The following is a 20,441-nucleotide window of genomic DNA, read 5'->3' on the forward strand; positions in this document are numbered from 1 at the left end:
AACGTAAAAACCATTGAAACGTATTTCCAGTTATGTGTACATATTCGACGAAAATCACGTGTTGTGTTAATATAGTAAATCAACTATTATTGTCATTCTTGTAACCAACGATTTTTATATTTAATTAATCAAGTCAATTTAGCAATGTAATATTAGGTTAACTATATATTATTTACATGTATCATATTAGTTTTGATATATATTCTAATCAGTCGTGATCTGTCATGCGAGCGAAATTAATGTTGCATTATTCTGGAGATCTTGAGCGGAATATTTCGTTAGTGTAAAGTTTTCAGCCAAAATGATAAGAAACTACTATAGAATATTAACTAATTTTATCGATAAAGTGATTAAGGTTGCCAGTAAAGTAGGTGCAGTAAAGCAGTTTGTTTTTAATATATGAATTTACAGTCTTCTAACTTTATTCATTAAAATTTTATATAAAAAATACGGAGTGGTATCCATTAAAAGATTATCATTCTATTTATACAGACTAAAATCGAAAACATGTGTAGTGTAAGGATACAAAATAAAAAGGAAGCATGGTAATGGTGTGCAAACGTACTTTATTCCAGTCCGGCGGTAGCTACTGAAATTATAGGGTTTTATGTGATGTGCCAAGAGTGGCTAGTGCAAATACAGAGTTGCGTAGGATTTTGTATTTCAAATTTCTTTTATACGACATATTTTTAGTATATCATATAAATTATTTTTTACTGAAATAATTTTATTGGCATTTATTAATATAGATATCGACAAATGATCGCCATATTGATCTAAATTTTTGACACAAATATTATTAAACCAAAATTTGTTGTTGTTAAAATTTATGTTTTATAAGGATTATCGTTTATTTATATATAATTATTAAAACTCTTATCTATTGAGAGGTAAATATTTGGTTTTAGAAATTCGATTTTGCGCATTTCGATTTTGTATTAGAAAATTCAAACTTATGGTGTTTTTCGAGTAAGGCTATAAAGAGATTGTAGTGTTTCTATGGATTTTATTTGTTGATTTTTTATTTGAATATATTACATTCTATATATAGTACACAAATGATAATGTTTTAATGAAATAAAGTGTGATTATTAAACTTTAGTGTAAAAAAAATCATTTAACTTATTTAATTTCGATTAATTATGTAAATTATCAAACATTATGATGAATTATCAAGATTTTGAAAAGCGAAATTACAGAGCACCAATTATGGAATACAAAGCTGACAGATAACAAATAGTCGTTTTTTTTTTAAAAACCATAGAGTAATGCCAGTCGTAATGTAGTATAGGTTTTATTTGGCAATCATTGTTTTTTAAATTAAACTTATCAAAAATATCGCTGTATTAATTATAGTATTACCAATAAAAATATAAAATATATGAAAAAAAAATGTAAAATTTAAAGAAAACCTTATGAAAATATCTTATAATTACAAAGTTTTATAGTATGTTTCGGTTAATGCATCAACATAGATTGACTAATCAAAACATCAAGTCAAATTGTAAAATAGCATGTGCAAAAATAAAGCAAAAAATCAATTACTTTTTGCAAATTTTGTAATTCATAGAAAAAAATCTATAACATAATAATATTTCAATCAATTTTCAAATTAATATATTAGTGAAAACATTTCTAAATCGATGAGTAATTTTATGAAATTCTTTTTTACAAGCAAGTTAACAAATATGTTACACTATACATGTTTTAATTTTCATAACAAAGTTTTTTAGTCCATGCGTAAGTCATAGTTTCAAAAATACCCTTGTTTGTAAATTATTGTACTTAATTACCTTCAATTTTATTTATTTATTGTTGGAAGCACTGTTTCGCAAAATGTTGTTGTACTAACGTCAACTATGTAATTAAGCAAATTATGTTCAAAATAGTTTATGTATCAATTATTCATATGTATTTTAAAGCAAAGTACGGAAGTTTTTAACAGATTTGTGTTCACTAATAAGGAAATCGTGGCCTTGCGACATAGGAAAGAGTCCATGAGTGTAAGTAACGGGACGTTGAATGGAAATTTTTGAAATGTACGTTGAAGCGAGAAGCGTCGGAGGCGCGGGTGCTATGGTGGCGGGCGATCAAGGGATGCAGGCAGGCAAGGCCCGGTGGTGGTCGGGCGGTCGCAGCGAGCTCAGTGTCGCTCTAATCGCGGCGCGCGTTGGTCGTGCGTCGAGCGCGCGTGGAGTGATGTCTACGAGATGAGGCTGCCGCTGGTGCTACTGTGGCTGGGCGCGGCGGCGGCTTGCGGCCCCGGTCGCGGCTTCACCCGCCGCCACGGACCGCGCCGCATCACGCCTCTCGTCTTCAACCAGCACGACCCTAACATCAGCGAGAACTCCAAGTCCGCCAGTGGACCTCCCGAGGGCCGCATCACGAGGGAGGACGACAAGTTTAAAGACTTAGTGCCCAACTATAATCCGGACATAGATTTTAAGGACGACGAAGGTACTGGCGCCGATCGCCTGATGACCCAAGTAAGTGCATCTTGCGTTATAGTTTCAGTCGGAAAAGTTTCTCGGCAAAGTTTCCTTGTGCGGTCACGGTTGACAGTTGTAAGTTATGTATAACAATAGGTCTCATGGCGCGTCCTCTGTTTTGAAAACAGCTCCTCAGTGCGCGGGTAGGGACAATCGACGGTGTAAACATTACCGTCCGCGGAACAATGCCAACAAATTGCGGGCGTTACGGTAGCGTCGTAGCGAGTGTTACGATTGTAGCGCTGCAATTACGCAGGCATCGACAACAAACGTTTTGTCTCTGTGACTAATGGATGAATGATGAATTCTTTTAAATTTTGATGCTAGTTTTGTTAAATATATGACAGTCGTAAAGTTGAGTTTGAAGATTTCGGAGACATGCGTTGTCATTCAGCATGTTTTGTGTGAGGAAAAGACAACTTACGGGAAACTTATTGTTCGCTGTCGCTTTATTGTATTGCACATTTTTATTATGCATCTTACGATTTTAATAGGCGTGAAAATAATACAGCTTCAAAATTATTTCTGTGATTAAATTAACTTTAAAAAATCAAGACATAATGTGAGATTGTTGTTCTTTATTATTATTGGTTCATGTTCTGTATCAAAAGTTCACCATAAAATTAGCACTTGTAATAAAAAAGACATGTGTGTACGAGGTGGTAACGTGTGCCGAAAAAAGGACGTTAAATGTTCAAACGTCTGTGGTAAATCAGTTTGTTGGATTTCTACACGTCGGTCAATATTGAACGTTGACGTACATTACCGTATAGCGTAATAGGTGGTAGGCAAATAAGTATTAGTCGTGCGTGCAAAGTATGATTTATTATCATTTATTATCGCAGAACATTTTAAAAACTGTGCATGCATTATTAAAATTAAGTTATTGATAGCATTAATTTGAATACGACACTAACCTGACCTAACCATTAGAATATTTGTTATAGCTGAAATATTAATCATTTATGGAATGTTTTATTAAGCCGCAACATTTAATTTATCAGTCAATAATTTGTCATCAATAACTATTTTTCGCTTGAAATGAATTACGTGTCAATACATAATTATTTTGATAAAAAATTTAAGTTAAAAAAAACTATAAGCGACTTACAGACTGCGTAAATATTCATGTAGACAATTAAAAATAAAAGAGAAAACCTGGGAACATAATTTATTAGTTGCCGCAGAATGAACTCTATGTTTGCTGTATTTTATTATTGTTTTTTAAATTAAAAAAGTGGCAATAATAACTGTGTAAACGATTTCGTAAGTATAATATGAAAATTTTAGAAACATTACATTTGTAATTTAAGTCTAAGCAGATTTGTTGCATATAGTTCGCGAGTTTTTATTCGCCAGACAAAGAGTAGTGTTAAGGTAGTCTTTCCAATATCTATAAAGGTACAGTAAATGCTGTAAAAAATTACAGGATATTACGTTATATATTATATAAAATAAGTCAGGGAAATAATGGAAAATAAATTTTTAATTGAAATTTAGTTTCAAATTAGATAAAGAACAAGTTCGCGGATAAATCGGTTAATAAGTCTGGTTATTTCAGTTTTTGTGGCCTTTCAGCCTGACCGTCCATCGGCCTCGCTCTAATGGCTCAACAAACATGGGCGCATGTTGACAAACAAGCAAACATTCGCCAACGCGTTTGTACTATTTCCTGAAGGAAGTAGGTCATTTCGAAACGCGACACAGTCCTACATTCAGATTTCATTAATGAACGTCTAATGGACTTTCAAATCATGGTCTGTGAAGTATTATTTTAAAAACTACAAATTTTGTCCCAACAGAATCTTAAAAACTTCAGCTCCGAATTTCATTAATAATCGAGAAAAAGTCGTTAGTAAATAATTTAAAAATAGTAACCACTTTCACTTTTGTATTTATTTATGTATTAGGTTTCATAAACATAAATTGTTAATTCATATTTATTTTATCTAAATATAGGTACTAAAAAAATTAGTAGAAAGAATATGGTTAAACAAGTATTAATGATTTTAGCAATGCTTGGATTGTTATTGCATTTGCATGTATTGTTTTACACACAGACTATAAAAATTGAAAACTTGTTACAAAGCGGTTAGATTACAAACACGTGACCGCCCATAAACTTGGTACCTCACCATTCAGTCCATTTAAAATGTTCTATATCAAAGTGGGTATATTATTTACATTAGTAAGTTAGTACCTACATAGTACGTACATTAGTAAGTTAGTATATTTGTTATACTAATTTTGACATTATTAGTATATTTATTATACTAATTCTGAATATATTTTTCATATAAACTTAAAAGTATAAAAATGTGACAATTAATGTGAGTCAATCATTGCAAATCTAATATTTGTTTTAAAGTTAAGAAGTTTAAACCACTGTTAGTACCTATTCACATAACAATAAAGTAGGAATAATTTCATTTGTAATTATTTGCATTCCATCGACGTATATCTAAACAAGTATTACTAATAATTGTATTAATAATTTACCTTAATAAAATAACATAACTATTTCATTTAAACTCTTAATAAGTAATTTCATATAATCTCTAACATTACATATTACTATTGCGGGAATATTTTCATGTAGTTAAATTCACATTTGTCCATTTTTTCGCTTTATACAACAAAATTTTTAGTCTCGTATATCAATTGAAAAGAAAAATTAATTTAGAAAAGGCAACTTAGTGATTTAACAGGCAAAAAAGCTAAACAAATTCAATGGAAATTTGAAAGTTTTTAGATGTCGTTAAATAATGTCTAAAAATGTTACGCCCCATGTTATATCACTAAAAAATATCATACATTTTTATTTTTACAACAACACAAAGATTGTCTAAAAGAAAAGCCTCGACTTGTTAGAAATGAACTTCACAAATTTTTTATTGCAGTTCGATACAAAAATGTATTTTAAATATTTGTATTGCGGTGGTCAGTTTTATTTATTGACTTGACTAAAAATTTAAATAAGATATGTTAATTAGTCATTACAAGCCATTTTTACTGATTTAACAATTATGTTAGGATAGAATTTCGAATGATGGCAGGAGTGGCTTGATTTGATATGTATATTGATTTTCAATATTAAACTTTAACGAAAATGTTTGATATTGAAGAAAAAAACTTATTTTTACTTATTTATGTATTATTGAAATTATCTCCAAGCGTGTCATCATAAACGATTCCTGTACAAACCCAATTGCAAAGGAGAAACATTTTTATTTTATCACTTAGAGTGAAATACTATTACAAGACAATATTCGAATTTTTACTTTACTTTAATTATAAATTAACCATGAAATCTTAAGAGGACGGTATCTAGTGGAAATTGTAATTAAATAAGATACTTTTACTATAAATATTTAAAAGAATTCAAAAGAAAGAAAAAAGTGTAAAGTTAACCTGAGATTTATGGTTTGATCGTAAGTTACCTTCAACAGCAAAAAGTTGATCCAGGTTTAATCATAGTCGCTAATCGAGAGTGACGTGTTTATCGAAGCTGTTATTTCAGATGCATGTTTGCCGCAATGTCAATCCATCGGAGCTGGTAGTTAAAATTAGTTGACTTGATTTAGCGGCCATCGCACAACTTGTTTGCTTTGATCGCTGAATGCAAACTGCTCGCTGTTAACGTCACCACGAAGGTTCCTGAAATAGTTGTCGCAGGCTCAAGGATGCGTCGGTCAGCGAACAATTATTTAAACGCAGTATGTGCTGCAAATATTATAATAGGCTAATGTGCCTACTCGGAATCCAGTTATATGTCGATGATAATGGTCACGGGTGCACAGACAATCGGCGCGCGTGTGTGCGTGCGGGGAAGCGGCGGCGCGAATCCGCCGTGGGTTACGTTATGTGCTCGCCGGCACATAGCCGCCTCGGCTTGGAGCCTTGCATTCGTAAAAATCTCCAAACCGGTTCGTTCCTCCATTACTTTCTTTCTGCCTCCAGTGTGCCTCCCATTTAACTCGGGCCCACTTTTTATCAGGAATCGGTATCTCCTTCTAATAGTATTATTTATTTCTCATGAATAAGAGTGAATATACGTAAAGTTAATGCGTACGGGAAGCGGTGCGTTACATGCCACGCTCCTGAGATAAACGTCGGGTTTGTTCTATTGGAGGCTGCGTTGAGTAACCAGCGCGGCGACAGCAGGATTTATGCGGCTCCCACGACTTTGTAATCTTTGTTAATGAATTATAGTTTTGATTTATGTTAGACATTTTTGACTGACTAAATTCAAACGTGTAATGTTGTTGTTCTCAGAATTTAAACGATTATTTAAACAAATATTTTCATAATATTTGTTTAAATAATCATTATTTCTATTTGAAATGAAGCTGAATATGACGGTAGACTCGCATGATATGTTTTATTTTTTTAAGTGTTAATTAGCACTTTATAGTTACAACATAGGTAATTAAAAAAAAGTCGGAAAAAAGAAAGAAGAAAGATAAAATTCTTCCATATCGACTTATATATGTAAGAGATTTCCACCTATGTATTTAGTTATCCCGATATCTCTAGATCCATAAATTTTAGGGACTTGAAATTTGGTAGGAATGTTTCTTTCACCAATTGGTGGTTCATTAAGAACGGTTTCACGAAGTTTTAATGCATATTTTCAAATTGATATAGTTAATATAGATTATAGTTTCTTATACCTATAAAACAAAACTACTGCTACTGACTGAAACTTGCCCGCAATATTTTTTGTGGTATTTTAAACTTAACAATAATGGATTTTATTAAATTTCTCTTATAAAAGCTAATGTTGGCCACGCGAAGCGGGAGGGGGACAGGTAGTGCTAAAAAATTATTCAATAATATGTCTTTATTCAACTGAGTACTCTAAAAGAGGTCGTTAAAGTATATGATACATTTACACAATTCATGAAACCCAAGGAGATTTATGAGCGTAGAGTATCGCTTTTCTATTACAAAATCAGTTAGCGACGTCTCGCCGGCTAGGTCGACAGACCGCAGAATAGGCGCGCGACCACATCGCTTGCATTTCTCTGATACCAATCGGATTTACTTACCATTTTATGAAAGTTTTTATTTAATATTTTATATCCTTGGACGCGAATAGGGCACGAGCGGTTAAGGGGCAGGTGTGCGGGGTTAGAGGGACATAAATATCTCGGTGATTTATGGCCAAAGCGGTCGCAGGATAGGTCAGCATTATTCAATTTCGTATTTGAGGCTCAGGTTACAATGAGCTTTTACAGCGCGCGCAGATAGCGACTATCCCTACAGCCGCACTTACTTTTGTTATCTACTTTTTTAAGTTTATACAGTACAGATTAACGCGTGTTTGACGTTCTCTAACGAGCAAGATTAATCTACGTTTATATACTCTTTTTCTATTTTTGTGCTTTTCAACTTCACCGTTCGTCGGGACCGGAGTGGTTACATTCTTTAGTCGTTTTGCTGAAATGAATTTCAACCGATTTGCAACCTCTTTAAGATGATTAAAATACTTAAAATTATATTTTTATTTGTTTTACAACTATCCTTATTGTATACAGATAAATACACTAAAGTTTTAATGACTGAATTACATAAAAATGTATAATTCCTAATAGTAAACACATAAAATTATTGAGTTTATAAATAAATACACATAAATATTTGCTCGACCTTATTGTTTTGTTGTTTCATTAGCTACTATTCAACAGTCCAAAGATGTTCAAATTGTCGAGTAAAGCTTATGTAAAAAAATTCTGAACTGAACATTGTTTATGCTTTGAAGTAATCAACAACGAAATGATAATTATGAAGAATTTAAAACTAATGAACCATACCATGTATTCAACAGAATTTGTACATATGCAATTCTCATACTTATAGGCATTATGCTGTGGATTTTCGCACAAAAAACATTTTATATATCAATTGATATAATTATTTCTTACATAGGTAGAATGCTATTTAATTTGTTCCTATAACAAAGGTTCGAACGATCTTTTTGGAAATCTGAAGTGTTGACGAATTGCAAATGATGACGACGTCGGTGATGATGATATATAATAATAAATAAATAATAGTTGTTTCAATACCTGTTCTTGATAATCAACGAGTATTGACATTTTTCGCATGTACATATAGAAACCTTACAATATGATTTTTACTAACTGCTGCGGTTTCAATGTGTGTACAATAATTTAATATCAAACATGAAAACCACAAAAAAGCCGCTGTAAATAAACCAAACAAACACTTTATAGGAATTGAAGCTCACTTAATTATCGATTGTAAATATTGATTTTATTTCGCCCAGTGATACGCTAAAGTGGTTTAATTTGTTTAAAGCAAAGACACCGCCGTCCAAATTAGATACTTTTCGGCTTATTAGCGTTGAATAAAAAAAGCGGAATCAGGGCCTCATCGCTTTGTGAATAATTGACTATAATCAAATTAATCCTAAATTCTACGGTGGGTTTACTACGTTGTAAAATGTAATAAAGACCTCTTAACGGCCACGTTATAACTCTTGTTTACTATAAGTAATCATACACGTATAAATTGTTCACAATTTGGTTAAAAGGTCAAAAATATTTATTAATGTAAAAATTTAGAGTAATGTTATATATTAATATAACATTTTTTAATGTAATTTAATTTCAACAAAATCTTCTATATCTGTTTATTTACATCTCAAATTACTTACGACTAATTTTTAATTTATTAAATTTTGTAATTTTTACATTACCATTACATGTGACGCTATGATCGCCTTTTAATTCATGTAGAACAGAAATAAGTAAAAGATTATTGTTCTGCAACCGTATTTCATTTTTTCTGTCGATAGACGCTCAGAAGGCATAGGCCTCCGACAAAGATTGCCACAATTACCGGTCTTGTGCTGCTTGCATCCAGCGACTTCTTGCGAACTTAACTATGTCCACGGTCCATCTAGTGGATGGTCTATCCAAGCCGCGTCTACCGGCTTGTGGTTTCCCCTCGAGCACCTTTCGATGCCAACGGCCATCGGTTGCACGAGAAGTTCCAATATTGTTACTTAGTTTATGTAAGTACTAATTACTTATTCTTTATTATATCTATGACTGAACAGTTTTTTTATATATTTTTTTGTTGTTTGTCTAGTTCATAAATTAGCAACTCTTAAAAATACTATAGTTATTGAGATCGAGATACGAAAAACAAAGTGAGCAACTTGCTCAATATGAACACGATTTGTAAAAATATACATCTACTTCTATCAGTTTTACAACGACAAAAAATTAAAATATATGTATATTTTTGGTAAGTAAATATTAAATAGCTAAAATACTATGATACTAGATAAAAACGGTAGACTGGCGAGTGTTGTCCGAGAGCGAATAAGTAATAATGTGAGTCAGGCAATAGTAAGCGACCAAGTTTCAAGTTTCAAGTTTCGAGTCGGCATGATAAAAGGGTATTATCGACTAGTAACATATCAAGCAGAGGTCCGATCGAGGGGTCCCAGAGCCTGATCATTATGTGGAGCATTTGCCCAAACAACCTAAAACCTCTGTGGCCTCTCAATCTGGAGAAATGTAATGGCCCGAGTCGAGGCTTCCCAAGGAGCGCCCGATTTTCAATACCTTTACAATGGTTTTAGACTTAGCGGTCGTCTGCGGCTTGCCGTCAGGGGCAGCTGCAAATGCCACTTGGGCAACAGTGTTAGCCAGGTCATAAAATATGGTCAATTATAGCAATAACTTGTAAGTATAGTAAGTTTTTACGCGAGATGTATCACTTATCATTAGTTGCCTGTTACTTTCTAAACTTAAGTAGAAGGGATAGATAAAGGTGCCAAAAGGGCTTGATGATCATCTACTCGCTGGACTGACCAAGTCACAAAATTTGCAACACCACCGTGCATGAGTTCATAAAACTTTCCTAAAACAGAAAATCCTGGGGAAAACTGGTAGCGGAGATTGACATCATTTATCTCGACTCTCAGCCATGAGGACATGAACAAGAATCTACTTAATAATAAAAAAATCAATATCACGTTCAAAATTATCAAGAAATTTCCATATATACATTTTCCAAGTTTTTTTTAAAAAAAAAAAGGGTTATGTAGGTTAGGTAATAAATACTGATAAATACGCAAATTCGCATCTGATTACGCACGCAATATGCATAATCTGTGATCATCTGACACAGAACATGCGTTCAGACTCCCACATCTGTGTTACTGAATAAAGTAAACATATTGGTTGAAATAAATTAGCCGGCTTTGATGTTAGAAGCTTTCGTTCGAAGTGTAACAATTTTTAAATCTACCCTCATTGATCGCGAGATGATCCTACTTTAATTTCATTTAAAAATTTTATAACATCGTATCATAACAAATTCATAATATGATTTCTTTGCTTTTATGTTCACTTATATTACGTTGCAATTCTTTTAGATTATTTCAAATTTCTTAAATACATAAAGCAATTAGATTTTGTACATTTTAATGATAATACCATTCAAATAACTGTACTGTAATTTTTAATAAATACAATGTAAGGTGCAAAACAATACCGGTATAAATATCAAAACTAATACATATCATGCGTTGATTGATAATTTATCTGCCATTGTCTACCAGCGATGTTCTAGGTTTTAATTGTCTGCGGGCCAATAATTGTGGAAATATAGGGAAAAAAAGATTCTAAATATAAGTTCTAAATGTAAACAGGTGTAAAAATACGTTACATTTAACGTATTTTTACACCTCGTACTGTTAAACACTCAGTAATGTTAAACAAAATTCTTGAATTATAAATTGCTTAATTCTCTGACACTTAATATTATCTGTTCGATAGAGCACAAGTTATTTCAGTATTGTTCGATTTTTTTCAATTCTTATATTGTTTCTGAATTCTTTCAATTTCAATAGCGTTTTTACAAATTATTGCGTATCGATTACGTAATAAAAAGATTTGTATGAAAATGTACAATGTGAACAGGCCCTTCTATAAGTGAACGTAAGCACACTTGTTTAAACACAGGCCGAACTGTTCAAGTGATAGGTCTTTGAACCTCACCCGTGTTTGCGGTTTGTTTTATATAGTTGCTTCTTAAGGTGGCGATAAATTAACGATTTGCATCTTCCCGACGAACGTAAACACTCGTGATGTATGTAAACGCAAGTTTGTCAATACGCAACTGTGAATCTTCGGTTCCGTGTGAACGTCGTAAGAAGAGTTTCCACCTGCATTTCATTCCATTAAAATCATTCTTTCGTAGCTAACTGTAGGTGGAGATGAATCTAACGATAAAAACAAAAGAACATTCCACAAAGATTACATTTTACTTTTTAACCTTTCTTAAGAATAGGATTATTATCAATCGTTTAAAGATTAACTTGATATTGCGGCATAGCTACTGAAATAGCAACATGTTACATTATTATTTATGATGCAGTAAAACTGAAAATAAGCTAATAAATAACTAACGTCCCATCAATTTTTAGTAATTGAGAAATATAACTTTGAAGTACAAGCAATATTTTTGATGTCTCTTTTTTGTATTTAAGAGAAGCATAACTTAACTAGTAAATTATATTTACGCAGTTTAACAAATAGTGAGATTGAATGTCTAATAATTAATATAGCTGATTTTTTTGCCTTAATAATAATAAGTAAAAAACAATCCAATGTACATATTAACTTCTATCATAGGTTTTTAATTAGAATCTATATTCAAAACAATGCCATATAGACTAATGTCATTACTGAAATCAAAGGTATAGTTATAAATTATTAACGCGAATATAATAGATAATTTGTAAATAGAACTAAACGCTAAATAGCGGTCTAAAAGCGATTTAGACAATCGGCCCGATCGTTGAGTTTCAAAATTAAGCAGCCTGCTTTGAACGTTGTTTTCTTTACACCGAAGCTATAATAAAGACTAACATGTTAATTTATTGCTTAAATTAAATAGGTTCAATCAGTTTACTACATATTATATATAATTCGAAGTATTATCAATGTTTATCGAAGATTCACAATTGGTAGTGATTTTTGTATATATAATAATTAAATACTGATACAAAAATTATTGAACTACAATCTGTTATACAGGGTGGTTAGAAATAGGTAGTAATAGCTATAAAGGGGTGAAGGAATAGCTCGCTCATTCGTCAGTAAAAACCTTTAGGGCTCGTACTCAAATTTAATTATGTATAAAGTGATCTCTGTGAAATATATAACATTAATTTATTTATTCTATTGGAACATGACAGACTAATACCTTCTGACAGAACAAAGTCTGCAGGGACAGGTAGTAAACATTAATAATTTTATTATGAAACAATTGCAATTTTGAAAACGCTTATTCTTACTATATCATCATTACGTTACATATTATTTTTGTAATCATTGATTTTCGGATATGCTGTACCATATATTAATTAAAAACAAAGGACCTATATATTTAGTTATTTAAAGTTATTACACCTATAACCAATTCCCCTGTATACACTATGATTATATATGTTATACATATTTTTGTAATGCCGATGTAAATAAAAAAAACATGAACAAATTTAAACGATATTTTCATATATATATATATATTTTCATCTCTAACAAGTTATTTCAAACAGTCAACTGTTAAAAAATAAATAGAAAATGTCGTCTGCGAAAGCGTTCCTCATTGTTTGCGGGGGTATCTTGTCAGTTTGTTTTAATTATTTTAGTAAATATTTGTTGTTGTACAGCTGTTGTCGCTTATCTCATTCTTATCTGTCAAATCCCAGTCAATGTTAAGAGGCACGGGCCACTAAGCACCGACGTGAAGAAATTACTACATTAGATATTGTTTTCATAGTATTAAAGTTTTTATGTGTATTGAAGCTGTTAAGAAATTCTTAATATATTTCGGTTGTACAAATTGATCATATTGTTTTTATGAAGGCAGATAAATCACAAATTATCATGGATAGTCTGAGTACTGCTCATAAATTGAAGGGATTTCAATGCAATAGTTAAAATAGGGCAACATAATAGTTGCTTTAAAGTGTTATAGTTGAGGATAAGTGGGAAAATGCCTGTTGATGTAACTATGAAATTAGATTAATTTTAGTATTCAATAATATATACTGGTGTATTAAGACGAATTAAGGGCCTAGGCGTCCTTCGTCTGAAATTATGGTGATGATGATTTTTAAATATCTGTACTTGGGTACGACTTTACATATTTGTTGTATTTTATCGTACTTTTGTTTCTAATATAGTAAGTTGGGGTATTAACAGCGTGCATAGAGTATAAATATTAATTACGGTCGCTTCTTGTCAAGTTTGACAAAGTTATCACTTTCAAAACATACGTATAATTATGCAGTATATCTAGTAGTTAAATTACTGGCTTTTATTAAAAATACAGGATTAATTTGTATCTCATTTAATTTTAGAAGGAAAGGAGGTTCATCAAAGATGTAAGTGGCCGTAAAATCAGGTAAGGCCGTACTCCAGCGTGTCCATCGGCACTTAAATCTTACACCCAATAAAAGTGCACCTCGCGTCTGCTCGGTGCCGTAATTGGTCCTGCAGCATACGAGTGCAGCCGCGAGAGCGGATCACGGCGGACATACTTTTACGTTTCTCATTGGTCCCGTTTAATGATGTGTGACGACTCGGACCGAGGAAACAATGTGCTTGTAATTGAAATTTTACAATGTCGAAAATTCTCGACACTGAGCCGTTTCATACGCTATTTCTACATACATACTTTGTGCGTAAAGAATGTAAACGATTATTTAAAAACTTAAAATTTTACTACTTCTCAATCATATTTTATGAAATTTTAAATTTTATATCAATTAAGTATCACGTAAGTTTTAAGACAGATAAATAACTAACCACAGTACGAAGTTTGCAACAACATACAGAACCATGATTAATTTTAGTACGCGGTAAAACTAATTTTAAAACCCGCTTATTCGCTATATTATCATTACCTTTTTTTATTTCTGAAACCATTAATTTTTAGAAACGATGTGCCATACATTGGTTGACAGTAGATGTGAAAATACATTCACCCTTTAAAGTATTTACAGACAATCAGCCTGCATATGTAAAGCTTAATTAATAACATGACATTGAAGTTTTTTGATTTAATTTGATTATTTATGTAACCAGCCCAGTTCAGCAGATTAGAATGTTGAAATGACAATTATCAGGCCACTTATTGCGCAGAATAAATGGAGGCTGGAGTCTGAAAGTTATGGAGTGGAGAACACAAACCTACAAGCACCTGCGTAGGCTGTCCTTCCATAAAGTGGACAGACGACCTTGTTAAGGTTTCCGAAAGTCGCTGGGCGTATGAAGTTTCTTACCGGACTTATTAAAAATCTATTTGGATGTTCCGTCCAGAGGTGGATGTTTTGGGTTTGGTTGAAGATAATATACGAAGCTAGGGTTTAAAAAGCATTAGTTCATCATCATCATCATCATCATCATGTATGCATAGGCGTTCTTCAAAGATCTCCACGAGGACTGGTCTTGCGTTACCTGCGTACGGCTACCATGACTACAAGGTCGGTCCATCCAGCGGGGGGCCTATCCACGCCGCGTCTACCGGTTCGTAGTCGCCGCTTGACCTCAACGGACGTCAGTTACACAAGCGATGTTCCCCGTCCACTGACAATTCAGATGAGCAATTGTTTAAGCTAAGTTGATTGTTCTACGGATTTCCTTATTTTTGTTTCGTCTCTCAGCTCCGAGTATAGCCCATTCCGTTGCTCTGATACCTTGAGCTTTTTAATAAGGCGTAAACTTATCTCTGATCAATAAGTCATAACTGGCAACACACTGGTCAGACATTCGTCTTTACTCATTGCGTTATTTTGTACAAGAAAATGTTTCGGAGTTTCTTGAATGTTGAGCAACGTCCAAGTTTACATTAGTTATCACAATGTTATTATTGTGAGCTTTGTTTTATATCACATACATTATTTTAATTGCGTAGAGGCGCGGTTGGTGCCCAGGCGCCGCGGGGCATCGCCGACACCCCTCTCCCCTTCCCCGCGCCCCGTCACCCTCACCTTTATTTATATTTATTTACCTTCCCTTCATTCACCGAAGGGCCGCCCTTTCGGCCCTTTTTGTCGCGTCCGATACAAATATTGTGAAAGAGCCTGCGGTTGGAGTGAATTTATTGTGTTACAATTTGACGTTAGTGTCGGCTAGGAAAAAAAATGCACTTTGTGAAAATATAAGCAGCTGGATGGAATGCGTGACGAAATAGCCGTAAATTACAGGACGTTAATTTGTTATAACTCTAATAAGGGTATTGTTTTATTTTTTATATAGTTGCAATGTGTTAGTTCTACATTTATACATGGAGGGCTATTTACTGATATGTGTAAAATAGATTTATTCAGTATATAGTTCAGAATTGTTTAATAATAGAGCTTATCAAAGTTATGCAATTGTTAAAAAATATTGTAACGAATTTGTGAATTACCTATGTTCTGAAGATTCAAAGAAGACTGATGATCTTATTTGGTTGATTTAAATAAGTAAGAATAACGGTTAATTTAATAGATACTAAAGATGGAATCTTCACTTCATTTATTGACTGCGATCGGAGAAGGCCTGGACATAAGTTATCATGATAAATGACGTATTTATTTATCCGACGAGCTTAAATAGCTATGGTAATATTGGTCGTACAACAGCACAAAAGGTAACAAAACACAAAAGTTGAAAAAGGTAAACCGCGCTATTTACAAAGTGGCTAGCGAGGACCACACCGCCACAATCGAGCCGCGCGTGCGACTCCGCCGCTTACGAGAAAAAAAATCATTCCCAACATAGATCTTTTTCGGTTATAGATCTCGCATTTTGGTGGTGTGATTTGTGACGTTCGGAAACGTTAATGGCACGTCCGATTGATATATTTTTTGTTCCGCTTACCATTGTCCGAGGTTGAACCGTGTTGTTTTTCGATCATTAGGGACTAAAGAGTCCGATCGATATGCTACGATAGCTCGCGCTTGATATTCAACGACTAGGACTCGCATGCAATTAAGCTTCACTAAAATTTACCGAAGAGGCAAGCGCGGGCGATGATTCACGTAAAAACGCAAATCGTTAGGTGAAGCGCGGCGCACTGCTGTTTACGCGATCGACGCGGGCGTTGATAGACGTTAAACACACGTACACACTATGACACAGCTCTTCGCATCCCGACTTTGATTCCTATCGAGACTATTCATGTGTTCTGCACGCTCCCACACTATTGTTTCAAATAATTTTGCTTTTGTTTGCTTTTGAAATAGAGCTCGTCGTATTAGATGACAGCTAGCGGTACGTACACGTCATAAAGAGCTATTTATAATTCACGCGGTTATAATAAATCGCGGCGTTTCGTAGGTGGCCGATACTGTTTCGGTGAACAGTTGCATGAGTATAGTGTTCGGAAAGTGATTACACGTGTGGAAGTTAATATGTACATGTTATTAGTTGCCTTCACGTGAGTACACACGCGCTACTTTAGGGTCCTTCTAATTGAATGTAGGCGCGGCGGCGGACTGCCTAACCTAATTTACATTAATGCAAACGAGGAGCATTGTTCAGGTGTGAAACACCAGTGTCAACACGAGGCCTCTACTCAAATAGTTTATTAGCTCCACCCAGCGGTGTTCTGGCGGCCAGACCTTTGTTACGCTGACAGCCCTTTAAAAGACACGCATACTTAACGCTTAAATATGACTATACAAGATACCGCATCATACATAAACAGAAACGTTACTTTTCTACTCGTCAGTACTGTTTATGTATTCTGATTTTTGTTTATTACACGATTGTACTTATGATTTTATAATACGTCCGCACCCGTTTGTTTTTCAAGACTTCAAAATACTATTTCTTTCGCATAACTATTTTCTTAATAAAAGGAATGTGTTCCGGATTAGTTTTGTTAGGCGCGAAGGATTAAAGCGTTGTTTCCACTGCGTCAATTTCAGAAAGCGCATTAACGATTTTATGACCGCTTTACATCTGCTTTATAGGACCGTTTAAAAGACAATTTAACGCCTATAAATGTTTGTCATTGATTGTGGTACGTGTACTCGAGAACTTGTGTTGGTCAGGAAACGGATAGGTCGTTGACTGGAGTCGCTTTGCGTTGCGGTCGCCTGAAACACAAGAAGATTGTAGTGGTCACGGCACAGCTTCGATGGCTCGCACAACAAACACTCGGGTAGCAGTGAAAGCGGTCGGCTAACTTATTGACGACTGGGTTATGAATACAGGATGATAGCAAAATTAATTGAGATTCAACGAAACTGCTTAGCTCGCATCGAGTCAATAAACGGATACGTTGCCGAAATAAACAAATAGCTACTATTAGCGCCTAGAAAGCTCTTCCGGAATTTCGACGCGGGTGTGTTAACATTCCCCAAACATTATTCACCCATCTTCATGAGTATCTTTTGTTATTATAAAAAATCGAGACACGATGACGAATTCCGCGATATAGCTTACAATATAAAGTATATTGAATCAATATTGCGAATACGATATGATGTCACACATAAAACAATGCTTGACCATCAATTAAAGTGCCAATCTGCCACCTTTAAGATTAATCTTCGATGTCCAATATTGTATTATATATAGTACTTTGGTAAAAAAAATATCGATTGGATCTTCTTTGCAGGGTAAAGTGCATTATTGTGTATGTTGGTTGAAGTTAATTCGCGAGAATGTGCGAATGAGAGAAGGGAACGTCGGTTAACTGCCGTCGCTATGTAATACTATGACGGGTTATGAATCATACTTTTGTGTGTCAATGTAATGTTATCAAATTGGTGTAAACTTTTGTAACATCATATTGATAACGGTAGCGGTACGTCAAATCGATTTCCATGGAACGTTTATGATTATTTTTGTTTCTTCTTTATTATTTGAGGAATAACCCATTAACCCCCTGCAATAACATCGTAGGCGTCAGTACAGTGATTGTTTACATTATCACGATACTTGTTTTCGTGCGAATAGTTTGTTTAACTGATTCCGATGGTTTTATAATCCCGATAGAATACTTACAACTGAACTAGGGCAACTAAATACATTGAACTTTGTTGCTTGTATCAGGTATCTATAAAAATAAGTGGTTTTGAACCAAGTCTTCTATTTTAATGTTATGCGTAATAATTATTCTAGAAGAAGTATGAACAAAGTATCAAGGCCAATTGATTTTGGATATCTATTTGTATCAAATTTGTTAATTTATGTATACAAGTAAGACAAGGTAGAGATTTAGTATATTTAAATTTGATTCAGAACATATATTGGAAAAGCATACATGCTTCAATTAATATTGGCTGTGAAGAAAAACGTACATTTTCTTAGGCTTTAGTTTTGTTTGGTTTTCTAAAATCACGCTATAATGTTTTTTTTCATCGGCTATTTGACATGATCATGAATAGTTTCATTAAAGAATAAATTTGTGGATCAATGAAAACTTTTAATGATTTTCATAGGCGTACGAATATACTATTTTAGGTACAGACAAACTTATTAAAATGTAAACACGCGCTGCGTACGTATCGGAGTAATGTTAATTCCGATTTTTTATTAATAGTTTAGTAAAAGTGTTTCAGATCTTTGTATTGTAAATAACATAACATAATTTTCTTTTGCACCATCTTTAGAAAGAAGCTAGATTAAAATTATTCTGAAACCGTTTTTCATTCGTGTAGCAACTGGAACTGGAACTATAATTTCAACCAATTAATTAAAAACATATTATTCGATGTAACAATTTTATACAACGGTAGCTATACCCTGCTTGCTTCGCAGGCTTAATGAATACCCCTGAATCTCCCTTAGGGTAGTATTTTGGAAAACTTGTTCCGAGTTCATCATTACTTGCCAATAATTTTTTTTATGAAACTTAAAGATTCTATTCCTTATTGTTCCAGAGATATTCTCATGAATTAGTGCATAGGTCGAAATCTTTCATATACATATTTACAAATAAATAAATGTGAGGGACTTGTTGTCTATTGCCCCCTTCGTACGGCTCGCTCTGCCTTTTTGTGAGTGTAATTTTATAAAATCCATTCTTTGTCATTTTTAACATGCTAAAAAATATTCTGGCCAAGTTTTATTTCTGTAAAAGTCATAGTTTGAATATATATAATACATTATTTTTAAGGACCACTCCCTATACCGCTTTTGTAAATGGAAATTCCTAAAAGCCGTTCTTAGCTGATCTTAACTCGGCAAAAAAAAGTTTTTACTAAATTACTAATCTTTAAACTTTATGGTTCCGAATATGTCGTGATGAGTCAATATATAGGCGGAAATCTCTTATTTAATGATATAACTATTTTCACTTAAAGTAAATACTAATCCGCTTTTTTTAATCTAACATGCACAGCTCAGTTTACGACTAATTATTTTTAATTAAAAATGATTTCATGAGCATGTAATTGGTTTTCTTTATAGGTTTTTTGTTTATACGGCGATGGAGCGTTCGAACGACTGTTTATGCGGTGCAACCACGTGAGCTAACGCTCTCGCCTGCCGATGCAAGCTCACATGCCATACCTAACAAATAACAACCTAGTATTTCTTGCGCTATTGTCGTTTACATTCCTACAATGATATTTATGCCATTACGTCCAGCTTTCAGTTTCGCGAATATGAAACGTAAGCATTACAGTCATTGTTTACAGTACGCGCAGAACATTCTAGTGTATCGGCCGCAATATCATGTTGACACAAAGTTTTTTGTGTTTGTCGGTTTTTTCACGCATTGTGATGTTCAAATATTACCTGATTCGTGACCAATTCCCATTTGGTAGAGCTGCAAATCATTTTTAATAATTTATTTTTAACATTATATAAACAACTCTGTGGTTATACCTTTTTATCGTAAATCTATTTTAATAAAACAAAATATAAACGGCTATAACATCATACACATGTAATCTTT

General features: G+C 33.4%; 1 protein-coding gene across 1 annotated transcript in view; it reads left to right on the plus strand.

Annotated features, from left to right (window-relative positions):
- Nucleotides 1-2,138: 2,138 nt before the first annotated feature.
- The window catches only part of hh (hedgehog signaling protein), a 46,665-nt gene continuing 28,362 nt past the window's right edge, over nucleotides 2,139-20,441 (plus strand). Inside the window, exon 1 of the mRNA XM_068774944.1 lies at nucleotides 2,139-2,486. Coding sequence (XP_068631045.1) covers nucleotides 2,211-2,486 — 276 coding nt within the window. The 5' untranslated portion in view covers nucleotides 2,139-2,210. The remainder of the gene's footprint in view (nucleotides 2,487-20,441) is intronic.

This window comes from Battus philenor, unplaced genomic scaffold (genome assembly GCF_028537555.1).
Source record: "Battus philenor isolate CCGP_79_NKW_IND1 unplaced genomic scaffold, ilBatPhil1.0.hap1 SCAF_8, whole genome shotgun sequence".
NCBI classification, from domain to species: domain Eukaryota; kingdom Metazoa; phylum Arthropoda; class Insecta; order Lepidoptera; family Papilionidae; genus Battus; species Battus philenor.